Source organism: Pseudorasbora parva, chromosome 2, assembly GCF_024679245.1.
Source record: "Pseudorasbora parva isolate DD20220531a chromosome 2, ASM2467924v1, whole genome shotgun sequence".
Classification (NCBI taxonomy): Eukaryota; Metazoa; Chordata; class Actinopteri; order Cypriniformes; family Gobionidae; genus Pseudorasbora; species Pseudorasbora parva.
The window spans coordinates 50296008-50315952 of record NC_090173.1 but is presented as its reverse complement, the minus strand read 5'-3'; the positions used below and the strand labels follow the sequence as shown (position 1 = coordinate 50315952).

General features: G+C 39.7%; 1 protein-coding gene across 6 annotated transcripts in view; it reads left to right on the top strand.

The window, feature by feature from the left end:
• baiap2a (BAR/IMD domain containing adaptor protein 2a) overlaps positions 1-19945 on the top strand; it is a 157862-nt gene that overhangs the window by 116462 nt on the left and 21455 nt on the right. For all 6 annotated transcript variants that reach the window (XR_010898950.1, XM_067423587.1, XM_067423559.1 and 3 more), the window contains exon 6: positions 5805-5942. Coding sequence is in view for 5 of the 6 variants with exons in the window: in XM_067423587.1 (XP_067279688.1) it covers positions 5805-5942 (138 nt within the window). In the remaining variant the exon portion in view is untranslated. The remainder of the gene's footprint in view (positions 1-5804; positions 5943-19945) is intronic.

Here is a 19945-nt window from a genome sequence, read left to right as displayed (position 1 = left end):
GAGATATACGTTTTGTTCGACAAGGTCTCAGCTTTCCAATGATATAAGACACTTGACCCTTAGGAGCAACGGTTTAGGAGTTATGAGCCATTTCGCGTTTTTGGTTGCTGTAGCGCCACCTATTGGCCAATCTGGCTCATAATTTGATAACCTCTCCTCGATTTTTGGACTACCTATTGACAAAGTTTGAAGTCTCTAGCATTTACGGTTTGGTCTGCACGATGAGTTTTACGGCAGAATAATAATAATAATAATTAAAGCTGCGAGCAGCATTTAGCGGGGTTCAAGCCATTTAAGGTTTTTAAGCATTTGACACCTTTTGCATGAAAGGTTTTTAAGCACTGAATGAATTTGAGAGATATCAGGTGAAATGAAATGATTAACTGACAAAATATGATTATAAATATTATAGTAGTGACTTTATAAAGTCTAAATATAAATTATAGAACAATATTAATAAATTGTATGACGAAATTACTATTTTACTTTGCTAACATGCTAAACATGTTGCTAGGTGGTTGCTAGGTTGTTCTTGATGGTTGTTATGGTGTTGCTAGGCAGTTGTTAGCTGTCACAGATGGTTACTATAATGTTTATAGAGTTCCTACTATGTTCTTTGCCTGATTTAACACTTAGCTAATCACTGCTAGCATGTGTAGCATGTTGGAAGTGCTGTTTGTTCGAATGACAAACAGACAGACAGAGACACAAACACACACACACACACACACACACACACACACACACACACACACACACACACACACACACACACCCCACCTATTTTTGTGAAGTTTTGAGTTTTCGTTCAGTATTAATATGCTTTTGAGCATGTTTTACCACAGCTATTCTCTAAATGATCCTGTTATAGCTACCCAAAGTGTAAAGGTCAACATGTTTTTGATAACTATTGATCAGGAGAGTCCAGAGAATCATACTGCTGTGGTTTGGTTCCGATCAGGCAGACTAGTTTGCAAAACGAGGTTTTTAACATAATTGTGAATATTTAAATAAAGATTTGATTGACAGTATTGGTTATAGAGGCAAAGTTGTTCAGTATGAGAAGATCTATCATAATATATGCATATTATGTGGCTGTTTTAACCCCACCTGATTAACGAGATGGAAAATACAATTTACAGGCAATTCACCATAGGGAATACATGGTTTTCAAAGCTTTTTAACAATTATAGCGCCCCCTATACTCCGATCTCCATAAAGCTTTGCATGTGTCTTCAACATGTTATGCCACATATACCCAATAATTTCCGTGAAGTTTTGAGTTTTACCTTAGGATTTATAGGCTTTTGAGTGTATTTTGCCACGCCTCTTTTCTAAATGGCCCTGTTATAGCCATCCAAATGCAAAAGTTCAACTTTTTTTCAATAATTATTGACCTAGAGTGTCTATAGAATTGTCCTAGACTGGTTTGGTTCCAATTGGGTAAAAAACCAGGGACTAGTTCGCAAAAGTAGGTTTTTAACATAATTACGAAAATTTAATTAATTATTTTATTGACAGCAATGGTTCTAGAGGCAAAGTTGTTCATCATGAGGAGATCTATCATATGATATGCATATTTTGCCGATGTGTGCAATACCACGTGATTGCAGAGCCATAAAACTCGTTAGCCCCAACTAGTGGCCGAATTCTTTCAAAATTCTTACAGACCTCTAGGACCATGAGTCAAACATGCCTACTGAGTTTTGTTCCGATCGAACTCCGTTAACCCTGTCTAATAGGTGCTCAAATTTCATTGGCCGATGGCGGCCATGTTTTTTGAGATACGCCAATGTTCTCATAGACAGACATGGTACCTTGGGCCAAGACACCACATACCAATTTTCAAGTCAATCGGACTAGCGGTCGCGTGGTTATAGCCCTTTTTGTGTTTTTTCCATGTTATAGCGCCACCAAGTGGCCAATCGTCGCGATTTTTTTTATCGTGACCAAAAATTGAGCCCATAAACATGTGTACCAAGTTTGGTGATGATATCTCATTTCTTGCTGGAGTTATAGCCTCTTTAGTAAAATAGGCTCCGCCTTAAATGTACATTTCCACGCCCCTTTTCGTTCATGAGTCAAAATTTCACCTTTTTTTTTGATAATTATTGATATTCAGACTAGAGAGAACATTTTGGCACTGGTTTGGTTCTGATATGTCAAAAAACCAGGGACTAGTTCGCAAAAGTAGGTTTTTGACAAAATTCAAAATGGCGGAAAAATTTGCATACCGGAAATGAAATCGGAGATATACGTTTTGTTCGTCATGGTCTCAGCTTTCCAATGATATAAGACACTTGACCCTTAGGAGCAACGGTTTAGGAGTTATGAGCCATTTCGCGTTTTTGGTTGCTGTAGCGCCACCTATTGGCCAATCTGGCTCATAATTTGATAACCTCTCCTCGATTTTTGGACTACCTATTGACAAAGTTTGAAGTCTCTAGCATTTACGGTTTGGTCTGCACGATGAGTTTTACGGCAGAATAATAATAATAATTAAAGCTGCAAGCAGCATTTAGCGGGGTTCAAGCCATTTAAGGTCTTTAAGCATTTGACGCCTTTTGCATGAAAGGTTTTTAAGCACTGAATGAATTTGAGAGATATCAGGTGAAATGAAGTGATAAACTGACAAAATGTGATTTTAAATATTATAATAGTGACTTTATAAAGTCTAAATATGAATTGATCAGGAGAGTGCAGAGAATCATACTGCTGTGGTTTGGTTCCGATCAGGCAAAAAACCTAGGACTAGTTTGCAAAACGAGGTTTTTAACATAATTGTGAATATTTAAATAAAGATTTGATTGACAGTATTGGTTATAGAGGCAAAGTTGTTCAGTATGAGAAGATCTATCATAATATATGCATATTATGTGGCTGTTTTAACCCCACCTGATTACGGAGATTCACCATAGGGAATACATGGTTTTCAAAGCTTTTTAACACTTATAGCGCCCCCTATACTCCGATCTCCATAAAACTTTGCATGCGTCTTCAACATGTTATGCCACATATACCCAACAATTTCCGTGAAGTTTTGAGTTTCCCCTTAGGATTTATAGGCTTTTGAGTGTATTTTGCCACGCCTCTTTTCTAAATGGCCCTGTAATAGCCATCCAAATGCAAAAGTTCAACTTTTTTTCAATAATTATTGTCCTAGAGAGTCTATAGAATTGTCCTAGACTGGTTTGGTTCCAATTGGGTAAAAAACCAGGGACTAGTTCGCAAAAGTAGGTTTTTAACATAATTACGAAAATTTAATTAATGATTTGATTGACAGCAATGGTTCCAGAGGCAAAGTTGTTCATCATGAGGAGATCTATGATATGGTATGCATATTTCATGGATATGTGCAACACCACGTGATTACAGAGCCATAAAACTTGTTAGCGCCAACTAGTGGCCAATTTCTTTAAAAATTCTTACAGACCTCTAGGACCATGAGTCAAACATGCCCACTGAGTTTCGTTCTGATCAGCCTCCATTAACCTTGTCTAATAGGTGCTCAAATTTCATTGGCCGATGGCGGCCATGTTTTTTGAGATACGCCAATGTCCTCATAGACATACATGGTACCTTGGGCCAAGACACGGCATACCAATTTTCAGGTCAATCGGACTAGCGGTCGCGTGGTTATAGCTATTATCATGTTTTTTCCACATTATAGCGCCACCAAGTGGTCAATCTTCACGTTTTTTTTATCCTGACCTCAGAATGAGTCCATACACATGTGTACCAAGTTTGGTGAAGATATCTCATTTCCTTCTTGAGTTATAGCCTCTTTAGTAAAATAGGCTCCGCCTTAAATGTACATTTCCACGCCCCTTTTCGTTCATGAGTCAAAATTTCAACATATTTTTGATAATTATTGATATTCAGACCAGACAGAACATTTTGGCACTGGTTTGGTTCTGATATGTCAAAAAACCAGGGACTAGTTCGCAAAAGTAGGTTTTTGACAAAATTCAAAATGGCGGAAAAATTTGCATACCGGAAATAAAATACCTCCTATGTTTTTTGTTCGGCTTGAGCCAAGGATTCCAATGATGTAAGACACTTGATTGTGTGACAATGGGTTTTTGAGATATAAGCAAAATAGTGACTTTTTTTTGTTTTTTGCGCTATAGCGCCACCTATTGGCCAATCTGGCTCATAATTTGAGAACCTCTCCTCGATTTTTGGACTACCTATTGACAAAGTTTGAAGTCTCTAGGCCTTACGGTTTGGTCTGCACGATGAGTTTTACGGCAGAATAATAATAATAATAATAAAAATCGGTACAATTACAATAGGGTTTCAGCATTTCATGCTTGAACCCCTAATAAAAATCAGTACAATTACAATAGGGTTTCAGCATTTCATGCTTGAACCCCTAATAATAAAAATCAGCACAAATACAATAGGTGTTCAGCACTTCGTGCTTGAACCCCTAATAATAAAAATCAATACAATTACAATAGGGTTTCAGCACTTCGTGCTTGAACCCCTAATAATAATAATAATAATAATAATAATAATAAAAATCAATACAATTACAATAGGGTTTCAGCACTTCGTGCTTGAACCCCTAATTATAATGATGATGATGATGATGATGATGATGATGATGATGATGATAATATTGAGATGATAAAATTTGATGATAACATTTATTACATGATGGTGATGATGATGAATTGTATGCATATTTTTACAATTAATAATTATAATATCACAATTTAGTGATCTAATAATGATGCTGATAATAATGTGAATATGACAATTGTGAACTAATAATATGTATCTATTATTATTATTATTATTATTATTATTATTATTATTATTATTATTATTATTATTATAACTATTACTATTAATCTAATAATGATAGTAATAATCTGGCTTCATATTTGTATATAATAATAATAATAATGTTAATAATAATAAATTATTATTATTATTATTATTATTATTATTATTATTATTATTATTATTATTATTATTATTATTATTAATTATTATTATTAGTAGTAGTAGTAGTATAAATATGATTAAATATTTTTTAAATAATTATATTATCACAATTAATTGTGATCTAATAATAACATATTGATGATCACAATAATCTAACATCATAACTTGTATGTAATAGTAATAATAAAAAATAATCATAATTGTAATTATATGAATTTGATCAAAATATGACAATTATTTTAGACGTGTTCACCATAACTGAATCTGACAATTAAATAATAATAATAATAATAATAATAATAATTGTTAGATTCAGTTATGACTTAACAAGTATAATAATAATAATAATAATAATAATAATTATTATTATTATTATTATTATTATTATTATTATACTTGTTAAGTCATAACTGAATCTAACAATTATTATTATTATTATTATTATTAGACTTGTTCAGCAATAACTGAATCTGACAATTATATAATGATGATGATGATGATGATGATGATGATGATGATGATGATGATGATGATGATGATGATGATGATGATTAAAATGTTTGGCTCGACCCTGTCGTGTGTTCTTGTCAGGAGTGTTCTCTCGCTGTGTATCTGTCCGAGTGTCCGGTAAGAAAGGTCCGGCCTCTGAAGGTGGTGACAGTCATTGCGTGGCAGTCTGGGTTCTGCCTCAGTGTAGATGTAGACGTCCGACAGCGCTTGCTTTAGAAAATGACTTTTGACTAGTGGGTTTTGACTATCATGTCTTTCTCATTTCAGTAGCTACAGTTTGATGATTTCTGCATTTACCAACAATGTTCTTGTGTGTGTTTTTTCTTTTTCTCTTGAAGGCGGCTCTTAAGAAGTACCAGATGGAGCACAAAAGCAAAGGAGAGAGTCTGGAGAAATGCCAGGGTGAGCTGAAGAAACTGCGGAGGAAGAGCCAGGGCAGCAAAAACCCCTCCAAGTACGGCGAGAAGGAGTTGCAGGTGAGCCCCCACACTGCTGCGGGTTGTGAGCAGAGCTAGCGTGTCGCTGTGGGCTCCGTCCACGGCCTTTGAAAGGGACGGAGGTGGATGGATAGGCTCTGGTTCAGCTAGACCACCTACATCATGCTAATGCTGAGATGATTTTAACAGCGTCTGAATGTAAGAGATGCTGTGAGTCTCTTGAGGCAGTGAGAACACAATGGGTGGGCGAAAGCCGTAGGTGTGTATACAAACAGCCCTGCGGTGTATAGGCTAAGAGATGGTGCCAAACACACACACACGCAAACATCACCGCTGTCTTTTACTAACTTTTAAGGCCCCAGCCTTCCGGATTAATTGCAGTGTGTGAATGCTAGCCTGCTGAGAGGAGACTTACACTACGACAGCGGGGCTGTGGAGACCCGGCACAGATCAATAAGTGACGTGCATGTGCTCTGAGAAGCTCACACACTCTGATGGGTGTAAAGAGCGGCCCTCCTGACTGACCTCTGATCAGCTCACACTTCCTCAAAATGTTGCTGTGCAGGTCTGCTTTCACCCTTGTAGTTTTTATTTTCAGTTTGTAATTAGTAGTAGTAGTAGTAGTATATTATTATTATTATTATTTTTATTATTAGTAGTAGTAGTAGTATGTTTTTATTATTATTATTATTTTTTATTTATTTTTTACATTTAGATTATTATTAGTAGTGGTAGTAGTATTAACTATTATTATTATTATTATTATTATTATTATTATTATTATTTATTATTATTTGTACATTTAGATTAGTAGTAGTAGTAGTAGTAGTAATTATTATTATTATTTAGATTATTATGATTATATAGATTATTATTATTATTATTATTATTATTATTATTAATATTATTATTATTATTATTATTATTATTATTATTATTTGTACATTTAGATTAGTAGTAGTAGTAGTAGTAGTAGTAGTAGTTGTAATTATTAATATTATTTAGAATATTTAGATTATTATTATTATTATTATTATTATTATTATTATTATTATTATTATTATTTAATAATAACATTAGTAGTATATTTAGATTATTATATGATAACAACGATAATAACTATAACATTATTGTTATTATTATTATTAGTAGTAGTAGTATATTTAAATTATTATATGAAAACAACAATAATAGTTATAACACTTATATTATTATTATTATTATTATTATTATTATTATTATTTGATATAACAGTAATAATAGCTAGTTTATTATTTGATAATAACTGTAATAATAATTAGTTGTAGGATATTTTGATTATTATATGATGACAACAATAACAATTATAACCATTATTGTTGTTATTATATGATATTATTATTATTATTATTATTATTGTTATTATTATTATTATTATTATTATTAATTACGTTTAGATTATTATGTGATAAGAACAATAACTATTATAATAAAAATAATTGATGAATAATGATGATGATGATGATGATGATGATGATGATGATGATGATGATGATGATGATGATGATGATGATGATGATTAATTATGATTATATCATATATAATAATAATAATAATAATAATAATAATAATAATAATGTGTTGTCATTATATAAATTTTATTATTTTTAAAGCAAAAAAGATAACCACGTTATAAAAAGATGGATAAATATAAAGCTATTGATGAAATACAAACAATGTATTTTATGTTAATTGCAAAATCTGGTAAGGAAAGCTGATATTTATAGATCATTCCATACACTGTGGTTAGTCAAAAGGCTTTACATAAAGATGTAAAAACCATAATCATAACCTGAACTGAAATGAAATAATATTCTTTTATAAAAATGCAGATGAGTGCGATCATGAAGTTCAGTCGTCATTCAGTAAAGGCACAGCTAACAGATGTATTTAGCTGCTTATATATACAGATAGCAGAGGTTTGAGAGTGTGTGGAGAGTCACTCCCAGTCCTCCTCCAGTTATCCGCAGTGTTTCATGGGAGACGGCGCACCATACAGCGTTCTTTTGACGGGATTTGACTGGTTGAGATTCTCCTAATGGTGGAGGTTTCTTTACTGAGCTTGGGGTAATGGAGCTTCTCGACAGGAAATCCACTCACTGTTGAACATGATTTATAAAATAATTCATGTGATATCTTATAAGTGACCTCACATGTCGATCAGATGGTCGGTCATGGCCTTATTTCCCTGATTCTATCTCACACAATGCACAGTTTAATTAAAACATTTTGGTCTGGGTAGTCTTTTTTTTTTTAAATGTATTCAAAAGTCTCCATAATAGGTTGTGTTAGCAGAAGTAAACGTTGCGTTGAGTGTGAGCGCGGTCAGCTGTAGGGCTGAATTGAGCGTGTGTGAGCAGGTATCTGTCAGGGAATGCTGGGATGAGTCCATCTGCTGCCAGATGCTCTGCAGATAGTGAGCTCAAGCTGTGCGGAGCTCCACTCGCCTCAGACACGCGCAAATACTTTTGTGGTTTTGTAAACTAAAGCTACAATAGGTTTGTAACTGGCAACAACTCTTAAACTTGCTTTCAGAATCCATTCTGAAATCTCTGACATGCTTCCAATACTCATTTTCCCCAAATTCGGCAGGACACTAGCCGTCAGCGAGTTGACACACAAATTGACGCCAAAGGTCAGATTTTTCAACTAGGGCGTCAGATGGAAATTCGCTTTAAACGCATGAATGCACAAAAAGCACCACTCGTAACTTGCAACACTCAATTCGCGTCAAATTCCCGTCATTTGCGCGAACTGGACACACAAATGAGACGAAAACGCTTCTACCGTGCGGCAGGACCTCCAGATGCGCGTCAACGCGCCTTTCCATCGACTTAACATGGAAATCCCTCACACCAGACGCTCTATTGGTGTTCGGTGTGAACACACCATAATGGATCTGTGCGCTAGGTCTTAAAGTGACAGCAGCTTAATGTACCTGGTGCCAAAAAATATCTATATGGCAGTTTTTGTTGGGTCACTTTTTTTTGCGCAGACCTGGCAACCCTGCATGTGACACTGAATAATAATGCTGAAAATGGAGCTTTGCCATCTCAGAAATAAATTTAACATATACAGATAGTAAAATAGAAAAGAGTGTTTTAGATTGTAATAATATTTTACTATATTATTGTTTTTCTGTGTTTTTTATCAAATAAACACAGCCTTGGTATTAATAGTAGTTTGATATATTAATATTAATAGTTTGTGCAGGTTTCACAGTTGCCAAGCAACACAGTCACGTCACATTAATATATAATGTTGGGTCACAAGTATGTGTCTGTTTTACAGCAGCGACAACGGACGCTGCTAATCAGATAAGTTGTATAATTACGCGTTTAGATTATATATAATGAGCTATTTTCTTTCTTTCTGGGCTTCAGTCCAAAGAACAGAGCACCTCTCGTTTTCTACCTCACTCTTTTTCATGTAAATGTGGCCTTGAGCAAGAGCAGGAAAAGTCAACTGATTTAGTCGAGAGCCCCAGGGGCGCGTTAAGCAAAGTCTGAGCGCGCACACACTTAAAAGCATATACTCCATCCATATTACCGTAAATCACAGCACTATCTCTCGGCGTGATGGTTTGGAGGCTCACGGATTGTGATTCATTGGAAAAGCTCCATGAACAAGCATGAGTTGACTGCTCTGTCTGAGCATGTTCAAACGCCTGTATATGCGCTCGCTTTTCTCGCTCTCGATTCTGTTGTACCTCCATCCTCTTTCAATTTTTTCCCCCCTCTTCCTGTTGCTGCTGAAATAATTAGTCGCTGAAGTCCCTCTGAAGATGCTAATTAACTAATTATTCAGTTCAGTAGAGTGGTCTGAGGTACAGCGGGAGGGATATGAGATTCGATGGAGCTCGCGCCTGCTGTAATATCACACGTTAACAGACATGTCATGCTTCTGAATGGCGTAGACTCCTCAGCGAGTTCAGGGAAAGCAATTAGAGTATCTACAGAAGAACACTTGCACGTTAGCGCACATGACTCTGTGAGAGTCATCCAGGGATCGTTGCTTTACCGGGCTGGGGAGGAAGCCGCCGTGCCGCTGGATGAAGGAGCGCTGATGTAAGAGGAACGAGCGGAGCTGCGGCTATATCAGGCTGACGCAGCGGGACACGCAGCAGGAAGCGTTTAAGTTAGAGAGGGTTTTATGCTTTACAGTTCGAGTGTATTGTTCTGGACATAGAGGGATTCCACATCCCATCTAGCACACAGCCAGGGTCCAAAAAACACTTTTCTAAAAGCTGCAAATGCTGTGTAATTTATGAAAATATACTGCTTATAAAAAATAAAATAAAAAAGACTTTATCCCATAAGAAGATATAATTTGGCTGAATATTTGCAGCAAACAGTGCGGCTCATTTTAATAATGCGTGCAACCTTTCACAAAATGCGACAAATCAAAAATGTCAAATCCTAATATTTCAATTTTAATCATGGGTGTGATGCACGTGAAATGGCTGCATGAAATTTCTGCATAATTTTTTTGGCTCCAAATCCCAAGACAACATACAAAGGTCCCCAAATCTAGAGTATGGGGTCTCTGTGGGGAAAAAAGTGGGCGTTTCTAAATGTGTGGGTGCTTTCAAACCGATGAGTGATTATCAATCACGCAATGAAAATGATCCCCTTAACCCGACCCCACCCCTAAACCCCACCCACTCTGTGACGTGGACAAATCAGGTAACAGTTAAAAACGCCCCTCTGTTTATGGCCACCCACTGATCTGGTAACTCATATTACTATCCTGCAGATACTCATAAAAAGGTGATATGTACCTCTGATATGTTTTTTAGTATTATAATTAAGATTGTTAACTAAATTTCAATCATTTCGTCACATTTGTTAGCATCGCACTGGTTCCCTTGACAAAAAAACAATAGGATTTTCCCATAGGCTTTTGAATTATCGCTAAAACAAGCTCTGTGAACAACGTAAGTTTATGATACTTGCACATTTTGTCCATCAAGATCATTTTCACAGATAAACACAACTTTTAGGAATTTTGAAGCTTTAATGCAGTCGGCAGAAGTAAAAAGCTAAAGGTACACCCCTAAAAAAAAGGTGCCAGGAAGAACCAAAATACACCCTCACTGCAAAAAAATGCTTTACTTACTTAGTATTTTTGTCTTGCTTCTAGTCAAAATATCTAAAAACTAGGCAACATTTACTAGACGATTCTGTTTGAATATGATTATTTTTCTCACCCCATTAGCAGATTATTTTGCTTATTTTAATATAAATAAAGAGTATAAATAAAGAGTCTAGAGAGCGATCCTTCCATAATTCTATAATTATAAATAAGTAATTTTGCTGTTATAAACTTATCTTGGTCTCACATTCTGTAACTGTGAGATGTAGCTGAATCAAACGATGATGCATGATACAGAATAAACGGTCAAGGATTATAAACACAGACAAGAACACAACTAATGAAACTTTAACATGAGAATAATTAGAAACCATGACAACTACTCGGGCGAATGGTGACAATGAAAACAAAACTAAACAAACATTTTTTTGTTGAATCATATTTAAATGCTTAGTTTTATGAACAAAGCTGACAGAACATAATGCTATGCAATACAAAAACAGAGATGTACAGGTATGTACAATATATACTTTTGATAAGTATGTATAAATCGATCAGATGACAAAGGCATGTGGTCGATTTGGTATAACGTTTTTTTTTTTAGCAAAGCTGATCATTTAGAGGCCTTAGAATTTTGCATATCAATTACGATACAAATAGCAAATAGCTTTTTTGATAGATGGACCACCTGTTTTTTACTCAAGATAACATGCATATTAGCTGGGCTCTGGAAAATACTGGGGTTTATAGCGTGGTTTAAGCAAAAAAAATAATGCATTTGCAGATTAATTTGCCAATACATACAAAACCCTCACACATCGCAAAAATGAGTAGGCAGGGCTCGACATTAACAATTGTCTGCTTGTCCCGGACAAGTGGATTTTCTTGTTGAAGTGTTTTCTTGCCCGACCGGACAAGTATCCTGATTAAAACGTCAAAAACTAAAAATAACTGGGGAATAACCGAAATGCAAAGATGATTCTGCATTCATTTAGTGTGAGTGGCGATCGATAGTGGATGATAATATATAATAAATTGACGGTAACAAGTTTGTGCGGTTGACGCTTGTGCAGCCTCTTGAGGAGAAATCACAACAAATGACGGCTGCTCACACAGAGAAAATATTTTTCTTTATATTTATAACATATACAGTTAAGCAAGTGTGCTATTTTCCTGAATACCATCACGATTGAAAATGTTACACTGATTTCATATGACTGTTCAATAAACAATTAATTAACATCGAGTCACTTACATTTTTAGATACAATATTGACTGTTTTTGTTCAATTTCAGCAGCAAAAATATTTTCAAGATCACAGCAGAACCATAACGCATCTCACAGCAACTGTGCATTACTGAATGATTTAGCGTTTGAATAAAGTTGAACATTTTTTGAATAAAGTTGAATATTTTTTAGTGTAAATAATTTAATTTGATTGGCAACCGCCCTATAGTGTCTTATTCTAATTAAATGTATTGATCAAATGTAAGAGTATAGTATGAAACTTGAAGCATATCCTATATTTAATATTGATAAGGGGAAAAAATGCCCTTTATAAAAGGTACAAATATCACAAATATGCATATTTAAATATGTAAAGCTGAATGCACACCGGTGAGAATATTGATTCAGAATAAATTATATTTACAATACAAAAAAATAAATAAATGTTTTCCGGACAAGCACGTTTTTTTACTCGGACAAGTGTAAGACAGATTCACTTTAGCATGAGATTAGCACATGAACAGGCCTGATGTCGAGCCCTGGTAGGTGTGCAAGGTAATGTCATAATGACACAGTATATTTAATGTCACGTTGTGCAAGCTGTGCAGGATTTTTATCTTTTGAAATGTCATCTTGGCCAACACTTTTGGAGGATTCAGTCATTTCCTGTTCAATTAGATGTTGCAGGATCACCAAGTTTTTAAAAGCAGTAACTGCAACTATGGTATTTGGGTGGAAACTATGCCCTTTCAAAAACATTCTGTAAAAATACCATGGTACTTTGATACACATCATGACACTGAATAATTCATTCATTCACATGAAAGTGCTGCTTTAGTGTGGCTTTATAAGGGTATTTGTTTTAGATGAGCAGTTCATTGGAATAGCTATTTCTTTTGTGTAGAGGAATTCGTGATAGTGTTGACAGTAACAGTATAGGCATAACAATAACTGTGTCTGGAATTTCCCTGCGGTACATGTGTCTTTGGTTTCACTTGTTAGACAAATGTACTTTGTGTCATAATAAGGTTGAGCTGGACTGGTTCAGCATGACCTCGAGTATAACACAGCAGTTTTAGTAAGTTTTTCTTGTTCTCCAAATTAAAGTAATATTTTGTTGGAACTGTAGCCTCCCTTTGGTGAGAGAGATGTGGCTGCTTCAAAATTGGTCTTCTTCATATTCTGACTGGGCTCGGGAATATTTGTTTGAATGTTTTTTTTAAAAGTCTAGGCTGTGTGTCCACCAAGGCATTTTTTTCCTTAGGCCAGCATCCAGTCACAGTGGAGGAGAGACAGGACAAATATCACACCGACCGACCACCAAGTTATTGGCGAAATATGCTATTTACACTAAGGGCAAATAGAGATAGATGCAATTAACACAGTGCAAATAGTAACTAGATTCTATTTACATTAAGTAAAAATAACATTTTCTTAACATTTTTTAAATGGCATACGAAGTGAAAATAGTGATTTTTTTTTTTTAGGCCGTGTAAAAATAGCAGTTCTTTGCAATTTGTGTAAATAGTAATTACATGCAATTAATACTTAATTCTGACAGATACATACTATTTGCACCTGCACCTTTTACCGAACCCTAGAGCAGGCGCTAGCCAATTGCATTCATGCGACCCTTGAGCAGGCTCTAGCCAATTGCGTTCATGCGACCCTAGAGCAGGCTCTAGCCAATTGCGTTCATGCGACCCTAGAGCAGGCTCTAGCCAATTGCGTTCATGCGACCCTAGAGCAGGCTCTAGCCAATTGCGTTCATGCGATCCTAGAGCATGCTCTAGCCAATTGCGTTCATGCGACCCTAGAGCAGGCAATAGCCAATTGCGTTCATGCGATCCTAGAGCATGCTCTAGCCAATTGCGTTCATGCGACCCTAGAGCAGGCGCTAGCCAATTGCATTCATGCGACCCTTGAGCAGGCTCTAGCCAATTGCGTTCATGCGACCCTAGAGCAGGCTCTAGCCAATTGCGTTCATGCGACCCTAGAGCAGGCTCTAGCCAATTGCGTTCATGCGACCCTAGAGCAGGCTCTAGCCAATTGCGTTCATGCGATCCTAGAGCATGCTCTAGCCAATTGCGTTCATGCGACCCTAGAGCAGGCACTAGCCAATTGCGTTCATGCGATCCTAGAGCATGCTCTAGCCAATTGCGTTCATGCGACCCTAGAGCAGGCGCTTGCCAATTGCATTCATGCGACCCTAGAGCAGGCTCTAGCCAATTGCGTTCATGCGACCCTAGAGCAGGCGCTTGCCAGTTGCATTCATGCGACCCTAGAGCAGGCACTTGCCAATTGCGTTCATGCGACCCTAGAGCAGGCACTAGCCAATTGCGTTCACGCAACCCTAGAGCAGGCACTAGCCAATTGCGTTCATGCGACCCTAGAGCAGGCGTTAGCCAATTGCGTTCATGCGACCCTAGAGCAGGCGCTAGCCAATTGCGTTTATGCGACCCCAGAGCAGGCTCTAGCCAATTGCGTTCATGCGACCCCAGAGCAGGCTCTAGCCAATTGCGTTCATGCGACCCTAGGGCAGGCGCTAGCCAATTGCGTTCATGCGACCCCAGAGCAGACGCTAGCCAATTGCGTTCATGCGACCCTAGAGCAGGCGCTTGCCAGTTGCATTCATGCGACCCTAGAGCAGGCACTTGCCAATTGCGTTCATGCGACCCTAGAGCAGGCACTAGCCAATTGCGTTCACGCAACCCTAGAGCAGGCACTAGCCAATTGCGTTCATGCGACCCTAGAGCAGGCGTTAGCCAATTGCGTTCATGCGACCCTAGAGCAGGCGCTAGCCAATTGCGTTTATGCGACCCCAGAGCAGGCTCTAGCCAATTGCGTTCATGCGACCCCAGAGCAGGCTCTAGCCAATTGCGTTCATGCGACCCTAGGGCAGGCGCTAGCCAATTGCGTTCATGCGACCCCAGAGCAGACGCTAGCCAATTGCGTTCATGCGACCCTAGAGCAGGCACTAGCCAATTGCGTTTATGCGACCCCAGAGCAGGCGCTAGCCAATTGCGTTCATGCGACCCTAGAGCAGGCGCTAGCTAACTGCGTTCATGCGACCCTAGAGCAGGCACTAGCCAATTGCGTTCATGCGACCCCAGAGCAGGCGCTAGCCAATTGCGTTCATGCGACCCCAGAGCAGACGCTAGCCAATTGCGTTCATGCGACCCTAGAGCAGGCACTAGCCAATTGCGTTTATGCGACCCCAGACCAGGCGCTAGCCAATTGGGTTCATGCGACCCTAGAGCAGGCGCTAGCTAACTGCGTTCATGCGACCCTAGAGCAGGCACTAGCCAATTGCGTTCATGCGACCCCAGAGCAGACACTAGCCAATTGCGTTCATGCGACCCTAGAGCAGGCACTAGCCAATTGCGTTCATGCGACCCTAGAGCAGGCGCTAGCCAATTGGGTTCACGCAACCCTAGAGCAGGCGCTAGCTAACTGCGTTCATGCCACCCTAGAGCAGTCGCTAGCCAATTGGGTTCATGCGACCCTAGAGCAGGCGCTAGCCAATTGGGTTCATGCGACCATAGAGCAGGTGCTAGCTAACTGCGTTCATGCGACCCTAGAGCAGGCACTAGCCAATTGCGTTCATGCCACCCTAGAGCAGGCGACTAGCCAATTGGGTTCATGCGACCCTAGAACAGGCGCTAGCCAATCACGTTCATGCAACCCTAGGGCAGGCGTTAGCCAATAGCGTTCATGCGACCCTAGAACAGGCGCTAGCCAATTGCGTTCATGCTACCCTAGAGCAGGCGCTAGCCAATTGCGTTCATGCCACCCTAGAGCAGTCGCTAGCCAATTGCGTTCATGTCACCCTAGAGCAGGCGCTAGCCAGTTTGGTTAATGCGACCCTAGAGCAGGCGCTAGCCAATTGCGTTCATGCGACCCTAAAGCAGGCGCTAGTCAGTTTGGTTCATGCGACCCTAGAGCAGGCGCTAGTCAGTTTGGTTCATGCGACCCTAGAGCAGGTGCTAGCCAATTGCGTTCATGCTACCCTAGAGCAGGCGCTAGCCAATTGCGTTCATGCGACCCTAGAGCAGGCGTTAGCCAATTGCATTCATGCGACCCTAGAGCAGGCGCTAGCCAATCACGTTCATGCGACCATAGGGCAGGCGTTAGCCAATCACGTTCATGCGACCATAGGGCAGGCACTAGCCAATCGCGTTCATGCGACCGTAGGGCAGGCGCTAGCCAATCGTGTTCATGCGACCCTAGTGCAGGCGCTAGCCAATTGCGTTCATGCCACCCTAGAGCAGGCGCTAGCCAGTTTGGTTAATGCGACCCTAGAGCAAGCGCTAGCCAATTGCGTTCATGCGACCCTAAAGCAGGCGCTAGTCAGTTTGGTTCATGCGACCCTAGAGCAGGCGCTAGCCAATCGCGTTCATGCGACCATAGGGCAGGCACTAGCCAATCGCGTTCATGCGACCATAGGGCAGGCGCTAGCCAATCGCGTTCATGCGACCTTAGTGCAGGCGCTAGCCAATTGCGTTCATGCGACCCTAAAGCAGGCGCTAGTCAGTTTGGTTCATGCGACCCTAGAGCAGGCGCTAGTCAGTTTGGTTCATGCGACCCTAGAGCAGGTGCTAGCCAATTGCGTTCATGCTACCCTAGAGCAGGCGCTAGCCAATTGCGTTCATGCCACCCTAGAGCAGGCGCTAGCCAATTGCGTTCATGCCACCCTAGAGCAGGCTCTAGCCAGTTTGGTTCATGCGACCCTAGAGCAGGCGCTAGCCAATTGCGATCATGCGACCCTAGAGCAGGCACTAGCCAATTGCGTTCATGCGACCCTACAGCAGGCGCTAGCCAATTGGGTCCATGCAACCCTAGAGCAGGCGCTAGCCAATTGCGTTCATGCGACCCTAGAGCAGGCGTTAGCCAATTGCATTCATGCGACCCTAGAGCAGGCGCTAGCCAATCGCTTTCATGCAACCGTAGGGCAGGCACTAGCCAGTCGCGTTCATGCGACCCCAGGGCAGGCGCTAGCCAATCGCGTTCATGTGACCCTAGTGCAGGCGCTAGCCAATTGCGTTCATGCCACCCTAGAGCAGGCGCTAGCCAATTGCGTTCATGCCACCCTAGAGCAGGCGCTAGCCAGTTTGGTTCATGCGACCCTAGAGCAGGCGCTAGCCAATTGCGATCATGCGACCCTAGAGCAGGCACTAGCCAATTGCGTTCATGCGACCCTACAGCAGGCGCTAGCCAATTGGGTCCATGCGACCCTAGAGCAGGCGCTAGCCAATTGAGTTCATGCGACCCTAGAGCAGGCGTTAGCCAATTGCATTCATGCGACCCTAGAGCAGGCGCTAGCCAATCGCTTTCATGCAACCATAGGGCAGGCGCTAGCCAATCGCGTTCATGTGACCCCAGGGCAGGCGCTAGCCAATCGCGTTCATGCGACCCTAGTGCCGGCGCTAGCCAATTGCGTTCATGTGACCCTAGAGCAGGCGCTAGCCAATTGGAAGGAGAAGTCTCTCAGACTAGCTGTCAAAAGGCGACTTTGTTGTGTTGTGTTGTGTTGTGTTGTGTTGTGTTGTGGTCCAAACTGCATGTAATGAGATTGGCTGTTGTCACTACAGTCGCACCAAACTTCAGCCACGCCCTTCTGAAATATTACTGTGACAGCAGTATAGGTACCATGCAGCACTTCTCTCCACTGTCTCCATCAGTACCTCGTGTGTATATATGTGCTAAATCCACATGACCTGTGTAACATCTTTCATAGCGGCTGATTGAGTAGGTCTGACAGCTTCCATATATGAAACGAAGGGTCCTGCCTTCTCCATCCATCACGCCATCAGCACGCCTGTCACCCGCATCATGCCTGTCCACGCGGCCGTCTTCTGTCGTGACCTCTAATGCATCTTTTCATCAAACATCATTCCCCATGTTCTGTATTTCCGTTGTGCTTTTCCTCATTTCACCTCCTGTGCTGTCATGCCTCACCGTGTCTCTTTCACAGTCTATGACTCACAGTAGAGTTGTATCTGTATTTCTATTCTGGAGGGGAAATGAAAACATTCTGCTTTAGCTTGGCTGTAAAACAAGTTTGCTTCTCTGATTGATATATTATTCTGCAAGGCAGGAATCTTCCTTTTAAAGTCCAAAAATGTACCCTTTCTTAATGCAGTCTTTTGGGGATATGTTACATTAGGGGAAGTATAAAGGAGTTTTAAACAAGGGGTTTGTGTTTTTAGTCCATTCATCAGTAATTCAGACTTGGGTCTTCATCAGGGGTTCCTGCTCTAGTTTTGCCAATTAATGGTTTGATCTCCACCTAATTTGTGATGTTTTAGGTCAGCCAAAGCTTACATTGGCCATGTTATGTTCACACAGGCTATTTGTTCACACTGTCATTTGGAATTGGCAACGGCGTTTACTTACAGGTGTGAGCCGTTCAAACGGGAACTTACAGTAGCGTCTTGAATGCTGTCTGTACGAATATGCAACGGGAGTCAACATCAGCTTACCAGTAACCATAGGAACATTGACCAAAGTAATATAAAAAATGGTGGCGTCCATAAAACTGAAAAGTATTAACAATTTTTTTATACGTCAATAGTATAATATAGCCGTAAGTGTATCCATAGATCGCCATTTACCAACAGCAGCTTTTATATCTGGGTGGAAAGTGGAACATTTGAGTCGCGTGTAGAACACAAAAGTAACAAGTGACGGGAACGGCTCCGGTTGAGAACAGTGACTGGATCTAAAACCTTCAGATGACACACGGCTCATATCTCAGACACTGTAAGTCACAGAAAGTGAAACCACACACATGAACCTGCAACAATAGACACATTCACATATCACGAATCAACCGTACTTGCTTGATGCGCAAGAACAGACCTCATTGGTTGCAGCGTAACACACGAGAAATGAACCTCATTGGTTCTCGCACGTCAAGGGAGCATACTTGAGCTTCCACTGATGTGTGCATTCATTAATGTTTATATGTAAATAAAAGCCTAAATTCAATCTGTTTATCATATAAAGTGATCGAGTCTCTTCAGGGAATTTTGATTAAATCGCTCAATCGCTTCATTTTACGATCTCTTCACTTTTTGAAGTGTCCGAAGTGGTAGCTATGTAGAGACTCTCAGATTTAATTTAAATGATCTGCAGTTGTGTTACGAAGATGAATGAAGGTCTTACAGGTTTGGAACCACATGAGGGTGAGTAAATAATGACAGAATGGACCTTTTCGGGTGAACTAATCCATTAAATACTTCCAATTTTTTGGGAAAAGAAAGACAGTACTTTTACATACAAACATCCAGGGTTTTTCCTGCGTTGATAATTATAAGGTGGTCACCTCCGGCAAATTTTGTGCCGCCTGGCGGTCGACAAAACTCAGCCAGGCGGTCATGTGCAAGATTCGCTGAATAATATTGATATCTTTACACATTTACTTCATATTTTAGACAGAATCATAATTTCTGATAAGTATATGTTTTCCGTTGTCTGATGTTCAACAGGTTAGCTTTTTGTAGATTAATAATTTAACTTAATAATTGTAATTTTCTTAAACCATCTAATTATTAGGTCCCCTAAAATACATTGCTTGTAAAAAGCAGCTGTTTAACAGCTAAATAAACCCGTTTGCAGTGTAGTTTTACATTGTAAGGTCTAACATAAAGATAACACAAGATCGTTAAGCAGTGCATTAA